Here is a 12,376-nt window from a genome sequence, read left to right on the forward strand (position 1 = left end):
AAAACCGTCTCCAAAACTGTTGACAGTGTACATGACGTCACAAAACGTTTTCAGAGAACTTTAAAGCAACTGTCTATTTGAACGGGCATGCTTCCTTTCTCCTTGTGTCCTTCAGCTCTGGGCCGGAGTTCGTCATGCAGGCATATAGGTAACTCCAGTGTGCAGGCGTGCCTGAGTCGAGCAAGCAGTGGGGGCAGCGAGAAGAGCCAGGCTGGCGTCAATGGAAGAGGTTCTGGCAAGAGGCTGCCGTCACAGTCCAAACCACCAGGTATGCAATGACGGCTGACTTCTGACTGCACTACATTGACGATCTGAAGTCGGAGGTTAGAAAAAGCCACCATAAACAATGCAGCGACAGTCATTGTCTTCATTTTAGGCCTAACCTTCTTGTGTCATAACATCCCTCACTGCATTTCCATCATACCCCATCGTACCGCATACATCAGTCACCGTGTGCAGTCTTTAGCAGCGCACGCGTCCCACCCAGCGAAGGAAAGCGGTGAAAAGAGGAATCAGATGATGTAAGTTGTTCGGAGTCCAGTGAACGTTGACCTTTGTTCCTCTTTTATTTTCTCCGGTTATTCATTCTGCACTGATAAGACACACAAGACCCTCCTCGCGCAGCCGTTAATCATGCCGGCCATTTGGCCTTCGAACGTGAACTCTCACAAACACGTTACTTATACTCAAACTCAGAGCATCCATATTTTCTGGAGTGGTTCTTCCAGGTCCCACGTAGTTGTCACATAGCCCGTAGCGCCCCCCGCAGCCCTCAATTTGCATTGCATTGGTTTACCCCCTCAGGAAATCTGTCGATATGCGTCTCAGCAAAATCCAGCATCATTTATTTTTGATTTTGTCCTTAGTGCCTCCCAAGCCAGCACACCTTCAGAGCCCGGTGACAGAGCTGTCATCCCCACTGGCTCACAACCAGAAACCCCAATTTAGACCAGGGATGGAGGAGGGAGGAGGTGGAGGAGGAAGGGGGGCGACAAACCGGGAGAGAGTGAGAATCAAACACTCCAAAGTATCAGACCTCATCAGCCGATTTGAGGAGAACAGGTAGGAAGGAGCCTTTTTCCTCTCTTCTGCTGTGTGCGATCTGCAAGCATAGACCACGTCTATGTTCTGCCCATGATGATTCCAAATAAGAACGAATAGTAGAGCCTTCCAATGGTTCCATTTCTTTCTGCGGGACATCAGTGATTTCACTTGAACTGCTGCATCTCATTTTTTTCCAATAACCTCACATGCAAGAAGAAATCATATATTGTCCTAAAGAGCATACAGTATTGGAGTCTGTTTCAAGAGGGTGACTTTATGTTATTGATTATGAGGATTGTCTATTGGTTAGCAACTGTCTATTGTTTGATTGTCCTGGTCCGATAGTGGTGAATTGTCATTACTGAGGAGTAAATAAGAGTCAGCAGTAGAATGTATTGCAGTGTTTTATAGTGATAGAGCATTTCCTCAATGCAGAGGTCATTTCAGATTGGTGGGCCCAAAACCGGGAGTGGAGGGGGGGCATAAATATTACACTGCGGAGAAACAGAGAGCGTCTTGGGGTCTCATGATTGCCTTTTGCAGAGTCGTCTGGTTTAAAGAGAACCAAATTCTGTTGTATCAGTCTCCTGGTTTTGTAAGATTTCGATTATTTTTGTTAGAATATAATATATAATAATAATATTTTAATTAGGTTCTTCATTGTTTATTGTTATTATTTTAGGTCTTGTCTTATGTACAGCTGTGGTCATTGTTCAAGTGCGCTAGAAATAAAGTTGAGTTGCGTTGTACGTAGCCGTACCATACAAGCCGTCGGGGGCTTTCGTTGATTATGTCAAGTTTATTTGTCCAGCACTCAATCACAAAAGAGTCTCAAAGGGCTTCACAGCTCACAATGATCAACGACATCTCCTGATCCCCTGGGCTGAACCCCCCCTGTCAAATTCAGCATTATTGGCTCCCCAAAAAGACTTTAGTTTCTCTTTCTTACCTGCTGTATGGGCATATTCCAACAAAACAATGGCTCGATTTTATTTTTTGTTTGTCTATTTTCTAGACTGAGGGAAAGTGACGCATGATGTTCACACTTTTGTAAACTTGGGAGTGCCCTGTAGATTGCTTCACACAGCGGTTGATTTAATCATAAGGGTTATCACCACGACGTTGTGTGCCACAATCCATGCATTGCACTGCTCAATCTACGTAATAACGCAGCTAGACCCTTGCTGTGGTAATCACGCCGACACCTTGAAACGGCACAAGAGGAAAGACATAGTCTTTCCCAACATGTCCTTGAGCAGCCATGTCATGGATGAAAAGCAGAAGTGCTGCAATCGGAGTGCGCTGACTGACTCGGTGACAATAGTTGAGACGAGGCGGCAGAGAAGAACTGGGAAAGAGATTAGCGCACACGTTTACAGGTCAGCCTTTGGTGAGGGGATGAAAACAGATTTGAGAAGCCCAGGACACACCCAGCTCCTCGTTCAGTTGTGGGAAAGCAGTCAGTGTCGGGACATGAAAACCAAGACAAAGAGGTATGGATCATTCAGCGACACCACTCTCATCTGTCATTTTATCATATTCACCTCCATCGTGTGGTCACTTTTATTTGAAACAAAATTACTCATTTGAATTTTGTTCCTAACGCCTTTGTCAATGTAATCAAAGTCGAGTTACTGCAATCTCATCACCGCTGTCATTCTCCTGACTCTGACAGTAGATTCGAGGAGATCATAGTAAGAGATAGCATCATCACTTTTAGCCCAGTTTATTTATTTTGGGCCAAAGAATAAGTTGAATCCTACAATGCTTTCCCATTTCAAACGTGAAATTGGGTAAATCAGAGCGAGCGGTTTCTTCCACTCTGGACCGCAAAACCTACTGCAGAGATTAGCCCGAAGATGCCCTGCAACAGGAGAGACCAGCCTGCAGCTTCTGTGAACAGAATTAGCCTTCTAATGTCCTAATCTGGTTCACATGGAACTTAACAGCTTCGAGGTGGCCACGTGGCCACCGAGGCTTTGACCTGCCGAGACTGCTTTTAAAGCCGCTTTATGTATTTCATCCAACGTTGGTTTGCCTCGCTTTATCCGCATGAAAAACACATTGTGTGCACCAAGTGGAATATTCGGTCCCTCTTGCTCGCCCGGGAGGAAAGGATGATGACGTTCCATGTTCGAGCGCAAGAGGAGACAAGCGGTTGCGCCAGTGTGTTGTTCTTCCTCTATTTATACACGCTTCCTGTTTCTGCCGGACATGCGGAGCAAGAGTGACCGCCTCCAAAAAAAATAACACTTGTCTGGTTGGTTGATATCTGTAATGGTTTGAGTGTGAAGCTTTACTGTTACTTGACAGTGAGAAATGCCAAGTATGAATACAAAGTGCTAATAATGTACTTTCCGTGAGGAAATAAGGCTTATAGTGCAGCAGTACAATTATTTGAGAGGCTCTCACATTGAAACAGCTGCTCGGTATGCAGGATGCAGAACAGCTGTGTGTGCGCGCGTGCGTGTGTGTGTGTGTGTGTGTATATGTGTGTGTGAGAGAGAGTATTTCCGTCTATTTTTGGCACAATGGGGTTTTTTTTTTTTTTTTTTTTTGCTTTCCCATTCATGCTTATGCAGCAAATGTTTAATATGTGCAGCCCGATTTGTAACACAGGTGTGTGTAGAAGTAGGACAGCTTTTACCTCTGGGGAGTAAGCTGCTCCTGTCCTCCTCATTACTGTAACTCACTACATGCACATGCACACGCATACACCTCCTGTGCCTAGCATCAAGCTCACAAGACAGAAGTCTGGAAGTCAGTGCAAGTTTTATTTTTAACTTGCATGCCAACGCTCTCCACTTACCCCTCCACTTCCTGATCGACACGCCAGCTCGGACAGCTCATGAACTTTTTGGGGTTATTTATCTTTTATTTCATTTATTTGCATCCTGAAGGTCTTCATCAACTTGTCTTCTTTTGGTCTTGCAGCAACACGGGCAACAAGAGAGACAGCTCGCCATTCAAACAGGGCAGCAAGTCGGCCAACTGCAGCCCCGCACACCGGACCTCCCACAACCTGACGGAAGCTGCTAAGATTGAGGAGAACCACTCCACAGTAGAACTGGACTCTGCGTCATCCAAAGCGCAGGATGCTCACATGCCCACGGCGAACGGGGTGCTAGTGCAGATGGAGCAGGACAAGGAGGAGGAGAAAAAGGCGTGCAATGGCGAAAATGGGAGTATAGACAGTACGGAGCTGGTTAACGGAGATATGGGACGCACGGACAGCAGGGCCGAGGACTCACATTCACGCACGGACAGGACTGGTTCACAAAGTTCCCAAGAAAATGAAGAGGGTGGGACTAACTCGAAACAGGAACATGCGGAAGAGGCGAGCACAGAGCAGAAGGTGCGTGCAAAACTACTCTTTGTCGTCATCTGTGTGTCATGTATTCATTGCCTGATGATCATGATGATGAATTGCAGTTTCCTACATAAACAGCTCGCAAACATTCATGCATTCAGCTATTTTTCAAACTATACGTCGCTCCGATGTAGAAGTTGCATTTTGGGGGGGAAAGTGACTTTATAAAACCGAGACTAGGAACGGTAGAACTGGGACTCGCACCCAAGATCCGTGTTCTCTAACCGTGGGTGCGTTTGGAAATACACACCAAACATGCACAACTTCACTCCGACTGTTCGGTTTCCATGGATGGAAGAAGCTGCTAAAGAAATGGAAGACAAAGATGTAGTAGTCATGGCAACAAACGCGTGACGTATCACTCATTTCGCATGTGGCTTCCTCGCACTTGAACAAAGTTTTACCGCAACAAAAGTTCTGGTGAAAGTAAGCCATTTTCAACACGCACAAAAACTTTTTTCGTAGTTATAAGTGGAAATTTCGTCTTACTGGAACTCTGTTCACAGCTCCCATCACTGCGAGCTGTGTTCGGAAATTCACTCTGATGCTATAGCACCACTCTGAGGGTGGCTGTGTGTCCAAATTTACAGGCTACCTCCTCCAAAGGTCGCATTTTCTGCCACTTCCAGCATAACTTGACTGCACGTGGTTTTCAATGTCTAGAAAGCCAGTTCACAGGCTGGGTCCTTTGCTGCCTTGAAAGGCTCCTCCTCCCCTATAGCCTCCATGAAATCTTGGCGAATTTGGGCAGGCTGAATATGAATTTGGAAACCACATGCAGTCGAGTCGCGTCAGAAGTGATGTGATGCGTCAGAAAAAGCAGCCCTCAGAGGACCCAGCCTGTGAAGTTGGACAAAGCCAGTGTGTGAGGCAGAGCGCACTCCCTTCCCATTAATTTCCGGCATGACCTCGGGATTTTGGGTGGCAGGCTCAGCTCTAGTTTTAATACAGTAATCCCTCGTTTATCGCGGTTAATGGGGACCAAAACCACCCGCGATAAACGAAAATCCGCGAAGTGGCGTCCAATTAACATAAACAGGTAAAATAATATATATATACAGTATATATTTTTTTAAGTCCGCAAACGGTCCGCGAGAAGCTGCAAAACAACAGTGAGTCACATAGAGCAACATATACAGTACTGTACTCCATGTATATGTAAAAAAAAAAAAAATATATATATATATATATATATTTTTTTTTTTAAATGTTTAAAACAATCCACGATGCACTGAACCCGCGATAAACGAACCGCGAAGTAGCGAGGGATCACTGTATATACAAGTTGCACCTGAGTGTAGGCAAGTTTCAGGACCCGCCAAACTGTGAAAAAAGTGCTTATACTCTTGAAAAAAAAAAAATTATAAAAAAGAATTTCCCATTTAACACATTTTGAAGAAACTTTATTTGCTTGTACGCCGCCATGTTTTTGCACACTCAGTGCATTCTGGGATGGTGACAGGATGCTTGCTGCCCATATTGTTGCCCTGTGCCGAGCAATGCGAAACCATGGTGAGCTTCCACTAGCATCAGTGAAAAGGAAGCATTTGGATGTAATTTTCATTTAAGGGGAATAAAGAAAGCGACGTAAGCCTCCAAAGCTTTGCTCAAGAAAGACTGAAGAAAACAGCGGGACGATGCGGTTGGAAGGGTTCGCAGCGCGAACATTTTAAGAGAGTTAGCCTTGTACTAGCGCGCGTGCAAATGTTAGGCCATTTATCACAAGACCTCAGAGTTTCATTCATTAGCTAGATGATTCTGATGAGGACACCAAAGGCACTTCATGATGATCTTGACCCATTTATGGCCTTGGAGGAACCCTCAACCAGAGATGGCAGTTCTCCAAATTGACCTAGCTGAGAAATGGCGAATTGATTCAAAGCTATGACATTGGTTTGAAGTTGCTGCTAGTGAAGTGATACACACAGCTGCGATCAGTGTGAGGGCAGTGTGAAAGGATGTCTGTAAGTGGCCAGTAATCCAAATCAGGTCTTCCTGTCACCCGATTTCAGCAGTGATAGCTTCAAGCTTCCCCGTAACTCTGAGCAGGCTCAGAAGTAGAAATTTGCGGATGGGTGGACTTTGTTGCTGACATAACAGCATGTCATGCCAGCTCCTCGATCGTGGCGGCTATCCTGAAGAAAAACACAACTGAAGGACTATAATGCTGATTAATACCACACAGCATATCCTAGCAAAGCCTCGCTCGCATGGTGTGAGAGTGCTACTGCAAGGAGCTTTTTTTTTTGCAGAGGTCCAACAGATGTCGAATGCTTAAGCAGCTGAGTTCACCCATGGGAGCCTACGGTTTATGTCGTCTCCGGGGATTATAAGCATCTCAGACCCGGATCGATGGCAGCAGTCAGAGAAGGAGGAGCCACAGACTCACACCTCAGCTGACCTGAACAATTCAGTTAAATGAGTAGCTTTGCCCCCTTTACTGGATTTCTGATCAGAACACTTGTCTGTGAAGAATTGTGCAATTCAGGATAGTGTAGAAAAGAATGTGTTTAGGAGTACAATAGTATTAATTTAACAATCTGTTTATGGTTGCGGTACGACTGCACTGCCTCTTACTGCGAATTTTATTTCGTCACAAAATGTTGCCACAATTTAGCAACATTGAATATATTGTCAACGTGAACATGAACATTGACCGAAACATTTTGTTCCTTTGTGTTAATGACAATGACACACAAATATGAAGATGATGGATACTTGGATAGTTGTTGATTCGCTGATGCTTTGTTGGGATTGTTATCGCCACCCCCCACTTATTGTCGGTCACGTTCATAACTATCTGCCTCACAATGCCTGTCTGCTGTGTTTGGCTCTTCGTGATTTCCCTTCTTCTATAGTTTCATTTCCTGTTAAGATCCCAGCCTAACTGGATCCGCTCTCACCTCTGTGTCAATAACACACGTGAGTGCCACATGCCACGCGCTGTATGTGCAATCAATTGTCAGCAGCTCATGATGGCTCTAGTACAGTTCGGTAAATACATCTGCTTCTTTTCTCCATTGAATTCATGATCTGTTGTTTGTCTTCGAGATTCTACGAGTGCTGAGAGATTTGCGCATGCAGTCTTGTATCTGGGAAGGGATATGACATATTCTAATTTAAATTTTGTTGATCTTAATTGAGTGTATTTTTTTAGCATTTTGGATTTGCGACAGTATGTCTTTCATGCAAGTCAATGTTTAATTTGAGATTACTAAAGACATACGCAATTTAAGAGTTTCAGACTGATGCTCCACAATTGTACATTAGTTTAAAATCTTCCCTGCATGTGCGGTGTGTGACTCCATCGGGCCCTATTTTCGTTCCCAACAAAGCGCAGACTAACTGTGCGCATGGATAGGGTTTTCTTTCTTTTGGTATTTTACTGGATTTTGCACGAGTAGAATTGGCCGCAACGGGGCGTTTGTGTTTTAGTGAACCATTGTGGGATGGAAGTAGTCTTATCCCAGTCCACCCTAGCGGCTTCCCTCGTTTGCATCAAATATTGGGGAAACAGAAATAGACTTGCCAGGGTCTGTGGTAAAATGCATCTCCCCTTGCGGTTGATATCGTCAGCCATGCATGTGACATGGGCAATTGGAAACCGCCTTGCACCCTCAATCCTATGTGTCATATTCATGCATAAAATCCAATGACATCCACCACATGTCTGCAGAGCGCAGAATGTGTCCAGCTTTGCCGAGTCTAAAATGTCGACTACTTTTTGTAGCCAAATTTGATGATGCACCGGGGGCGCGGCAGGAACGCCCAGTGAGGCATCGCGCATCTACCAAATTCACAAACATGGCACGAAAATGATGATGTGCCCACATTTATGCCAAGCACAGACTAGTTTCTGTGACCAAGTTATCAAATGAGTCAGCGGCGAAACAACTCAGAGCGCCGGAAAGCCCAGAGAGGCACAACGCGTCCCTGATGCTAAACTTGACTTGTGCCAGCACGTAAACAGAGTTAGGGCCATTTTTTTTACGCTGAATGTATACAGGCGCCAGTCAACCAAAATAGGGCCCGTAGTCTCATTAATAACCATTTTGTGACTTGTACGTGGAGTTGCTTTCTAATCTGTCCTTATTGTTTTCAGGAGACAAATGAGCAGAAACTGTATAAAATTGCCAGTGAGCTCTTGCATACAGAGAAGGCCTACGTTACAAGACTCGACTTGTTGGATCAGGTGAGATGTTATGTCTTTGTCTTATGTCTTTCATCAGATAACGCATGACCAAAAAAGGTGTGCTATGCACACCAAGTAGAAAAGTGACTAAATGTGATTTGCTGCTGTAGGAATTTTGTGCCAAGCTCACGGAGGAGGCAATGAAAGGAACATTCCCTGTGGATGTGGTCAAAAACATCTTCTCCAACATCTCCTCCATCAACACTTTTCACAGTCAGTTTTTGCTTCCTGACTTAGAGAAACGAATGGGAGAATGGTGAGTTTGCTGACTTCCAAGTATTACTTGTCTTTTGTTGACAGAGCTACATGATCATAAATCAGAAATGCGAACGCCAACAGAGCTTTAGGCTCATACAACCCTCCAGGCTTTCGGTCCCCTAAAACACGTGCCCTCTTTTTTTCTTTCCTCCTCCCTGCAGGGAGTCCATGCCTCGCATTGGAGACATCCTCCAGAAGCTCACACCCTTCCTCAAAATGTATGCGGAGTATGTGAAGAACTTCGACAAGGCCATGGAGCTGCTGAAACAGTGGAGTGACCGATCTCCACAGTTCAAGTCAATCATTCAGGAGATACAGGTCCGTTACAAGTTTTGTTTTTTACTTTAGAATGAAGCAATTTAACCGAAACGCTCAGTGAAGTTCAAATACGTTTTCTCTGTGTGTGCAGAGTCAAGAGGCCTGTGGCAACCTGACACTTCAGCATCACATGCTGGAGCCCGTGCAGAGAGTCCCACGATACGAGATGCTTCTCAAAGACTACCTGAAGAAACTTCCTCAGGATGACCCTGACAGACGGGACGCAGAAAGTAAGAGGACAAACTCTTCTCACTTTGGCATATGTGTCGGGGTCAGCGGTGACACGATATGCTCATGACGTTACCGTAATGAGTGACATCATTACAGTGCTGCATAAAACGACTGAACTGCAGGATGGCCAATGACTACATGTACAATGAATTCAAAGCCAGCCACTGACAATGCAGGAAGGTGATACGCGAAACAGAAATGCAGTTTTCAAGTCGGATGCTATTTTTTGGAACAGTACCAAACAACTTCAAACGTGCTAAATTATCGTATTGGCCCGAATATAAGACGGCCCTCATTCTAAGATGACCCCCTCTTTTTCAAGACTCAAGTTTGAAAAAAGACTTTTTGAACACCAAATTAATTTTTATACAGAAAATGATTACAGTAAATCTGAAACAAATGATTATAACAATATATTTGAGAGAAAAAGCATGTTATTTTGCCTCATTCAAATCTTAATATCTGAACATTTAAATATGTAAACTAAAGTGCAATCACATTCGTAAATGAATGGCTTCTGGTTTTTGAAATGTAAATAACATATAACTTCTCAGCTGCCAATCTTCCACCCACTTTTCTCCAGATTGTCGTTACGATTCTCCGATTTTCTGTTATCTCTTCTATTATTTTCTTCTCTTTTCTTTCTTACCGTGATTTTTTTATTTTTCTTCTTCGTGCTACCGCTATTTTTATTTTTATTCTTCGTGACAGGGGTTCACTTTGGCCTGGGGAGTCAAGTTCAGCATTCGCTTCAATGATATCTGGCGCCATCTAGCGTCGTAAATGGGTACAATGTCTCGACCCCGAATATAAGACGACACCCACTTTCTTATTTCAATGCAAAAAAAAAAACACCGTCTTATATTCGGGCCAATACGGTATAACACTTGTAGAAGAAAAAAAATAACAGCATTGTTGAGAACATTTAAGCTCAACGTTTCCTTTTGACTCTCCTAGAATCCTTAGAAATCATTGCCACAGCAGCGACTCACTCCAACAGCGCCATTCGCAAATCTGTAAGTACGCCAGATAAAATGATCCTCTTCGCGGTTTTATAGCCGTGCCTCAAATGGACTCTTAACATTTCCTTATTCAGGAAAATCTGAAAAAATTGATGGAGATTTATGAAATGCTCGGGGAGGAGGAGGATATCGTTCATGCCTCGAACGAGTTCATCAAAGAAGGTCACATCCTGAAGCTGGCAGCCAGGAACACCTCAGCCATGGAGCGATACCTCTTCCTGGTGAGCCCAACGCAACAGCGAGATGTGCTCAAGCTGCACTGTTTAAATTTGACATGTTTGACATCTCCTGTCTTTATGTAACTAATGTAAAAAAATGTCAACTTCTTTTCCTTTTTTTTTCCTCCTTCCATGCCAGTTCAACAACATGCTCTTGTATTGCGTGCCCAAATTCAGCCTGGGAGGACCCAAGTACACCGTTCGGACGCGGATCGGCATTGATGGGATGAAAGTTCTGGAAACCACCAATGAGGACTACCCTCACACCTTCCAGGTTTCAGGGAAAGAGAGGACTTTAGAGCTACAAGCCAGGTGCAATTACAATCCTAGTTATTGCATCATCCGCCTTTCGAAACAAAAACATCTTTCACCGAAGCAGCAGAGGAATTGTAGGTTTATTGCACAAAAATAAGAAGTCGCGACTGCTCCCACAATGATGTACCGGTAATTATATGTCATTGTATGTCAAACACTATCATTTCACTTAAACAATGGTATGTTATCCTAAATAAGCAAAGTCATTGTTCATATTTAGACCCTATAAATGCCTAAAAAAACAAAACAAAATAAAAATATTTTAATGACCACAGCTAAACTACAATGAAGTTCACAGTTTTGAAGTGCTTTATTTTGATTTTCAGCTCTGAGCAGGACAAGGCGGGCTGGATCAAGGTACGTGTGGTGACATCATCACTCCAAAAATGTGATAAAGCCCATCATTGACCTCTACGTTGGCTTAGAAAGTCACACTTCATGTTCTATTTTGTGTCCTCAAGGCATTCCGAGAGACCATTGAGGTCTTCCAGCAAAAAAACGAGTCATTCAAGAACGCATCCAAGGATGTGGAGGAGGTGTCTGTTAGTATCACGTGTTTAAGAACAAGTCGGCTCTTCTCGGTGGAACAAATGCTCATTGTCGTGTGTTTTTGTTTGTTTTGCTTTTAATTATGTGCTGCAGAATGCTGAGCTGGGAAAGCGTGCTCCTCGCTGGATACGCGACAATGAAGTGACAATGTGCATGAAATGTAAAGAACCTTTTAACGCACTTACGCGACGAAGACATCACTGCAGAGCTTGTGGCTATGTAAGTGTCGAAGCTTCAAAGCTGTCACATGACGGAACCCCGGATGCATCCGCGGCTTTTTTATATTTAACACAGAATTCATTCTGTCTTTTGTCTGGAAAGATGATCGTGGGCATTTCTCCCGCATGCTGATGTGCATTTTACGTGATTGCCCTGCCGTTTCAAGTTGTGGCTACCGTTGGCGTGGGTCTTCCTTACATGTCCTTCTCCCCAGGTGGTGTGCTGGAAATGCTCCGACAACAAGGTGCCGCTGGAGTACGACGGCAACAAAGTGAATAAAGTGTGCAGGGACTGTTTCTCCATCCTGACTGGAGAAACTATTGCCGAGGGCAAGAGGAAAGGCATCTTGGAAGTGAGCACAGAAACATTTCGAGGAGCAACTCAAGCTGTGGAAGAGCAGCCCGTGTTTACATTTTTTTGTTTGTTTCCATTCAGATCGAGGCGGCTCAATTCACTGGCAGTAGCATCATGTGTGGCTTCCTGCAGTACTGCGAGAAGAACAAACCTTGGCAGAAGATGTGGTGTGTTATCCCCGAGAAGGAGTGTCTAGTGCTTTACCTCTACGGAGCTCCTCAGGTAAAAGCAACCTAGAGAATTACACGCAAAATCACCTTTTGCGAAGACACAGTGGCGAATGCCA

The 12,376-nt window shown here is 44.3% G+C and overlaps 1 protein-coding gene across 6 annotated transcripts in view; it reads left to right on the plus strand.

Annotated features, from left to right (window-relative positions):
• LOC147205959 (FYVE, RhoGEF and PH domain-containing protein 4-like) overlaps positions 1 to 12,376 on the plus strand; it is a 59,488-nt gene that overhangs the window by 44,606 nt on the left and 2,506 nt on the right. For 4 of the 6 annotated variants that reach the window (XM_086108260.1, XM_086108262.1, XM_086108261.1 and 1 more), the window contains 15 exons: positions 116 to 268; positions 867 to 1,062; positions 3,979 to 4,399; positions 8,517 to 8,606; positions 8,717 to 8,862; positions 9,026 to 9,182; positions 9,274 to 9,412; positions 10,371 to 10,429; positions 10,510 to 10,656; positions 10,793 to 10,965; positions 11,295 to 11,325; positions 11,430 to 11,510; positions 11,611 to 11,736; positions 11,951 to 12,088; positions 12,172 to 12,312. In XM_086108260.1, the coding sequence (XP_085964386.1) occupies positions 116 to 268; positions 867 to 1,062; positions 3,979 to 4,399; positions 8,517 to 8,606; positions 8,717 to 8,862; positions 9,026 to 9,182; positions 9,274 to 9,412; positions 10,371 to 10,429; positions 10,510 to 10,656; positions 10,793 to 10,965; positions 11,295 to 11,325; positions 11,430 to 11,510; positions 11,611 to 11,736; positions 11,951 to 12,088; positions 12,172 to 12,312 (2,198 nt within the window). The other 2 variants (XM_086108265.1, XM_086108263.1) reach the window with 2 other exon arrangements.

This window comes from Hippocampus guttulatus, chromosome 4 (assembly GCF_054856545.1).
Source record: "Hippocampus guttulatus isolate MCC_2025c chromosome 4, RoL_Hgut_1.0, whole genome shotgun sequence".
Taxonomy (NCBI): Eukaryota; Metazoa; Chordata; class Actinopteri; order Syngnathiformes; family Syngnathidae; genus Hippocampus; species Hippocampus guttulatus.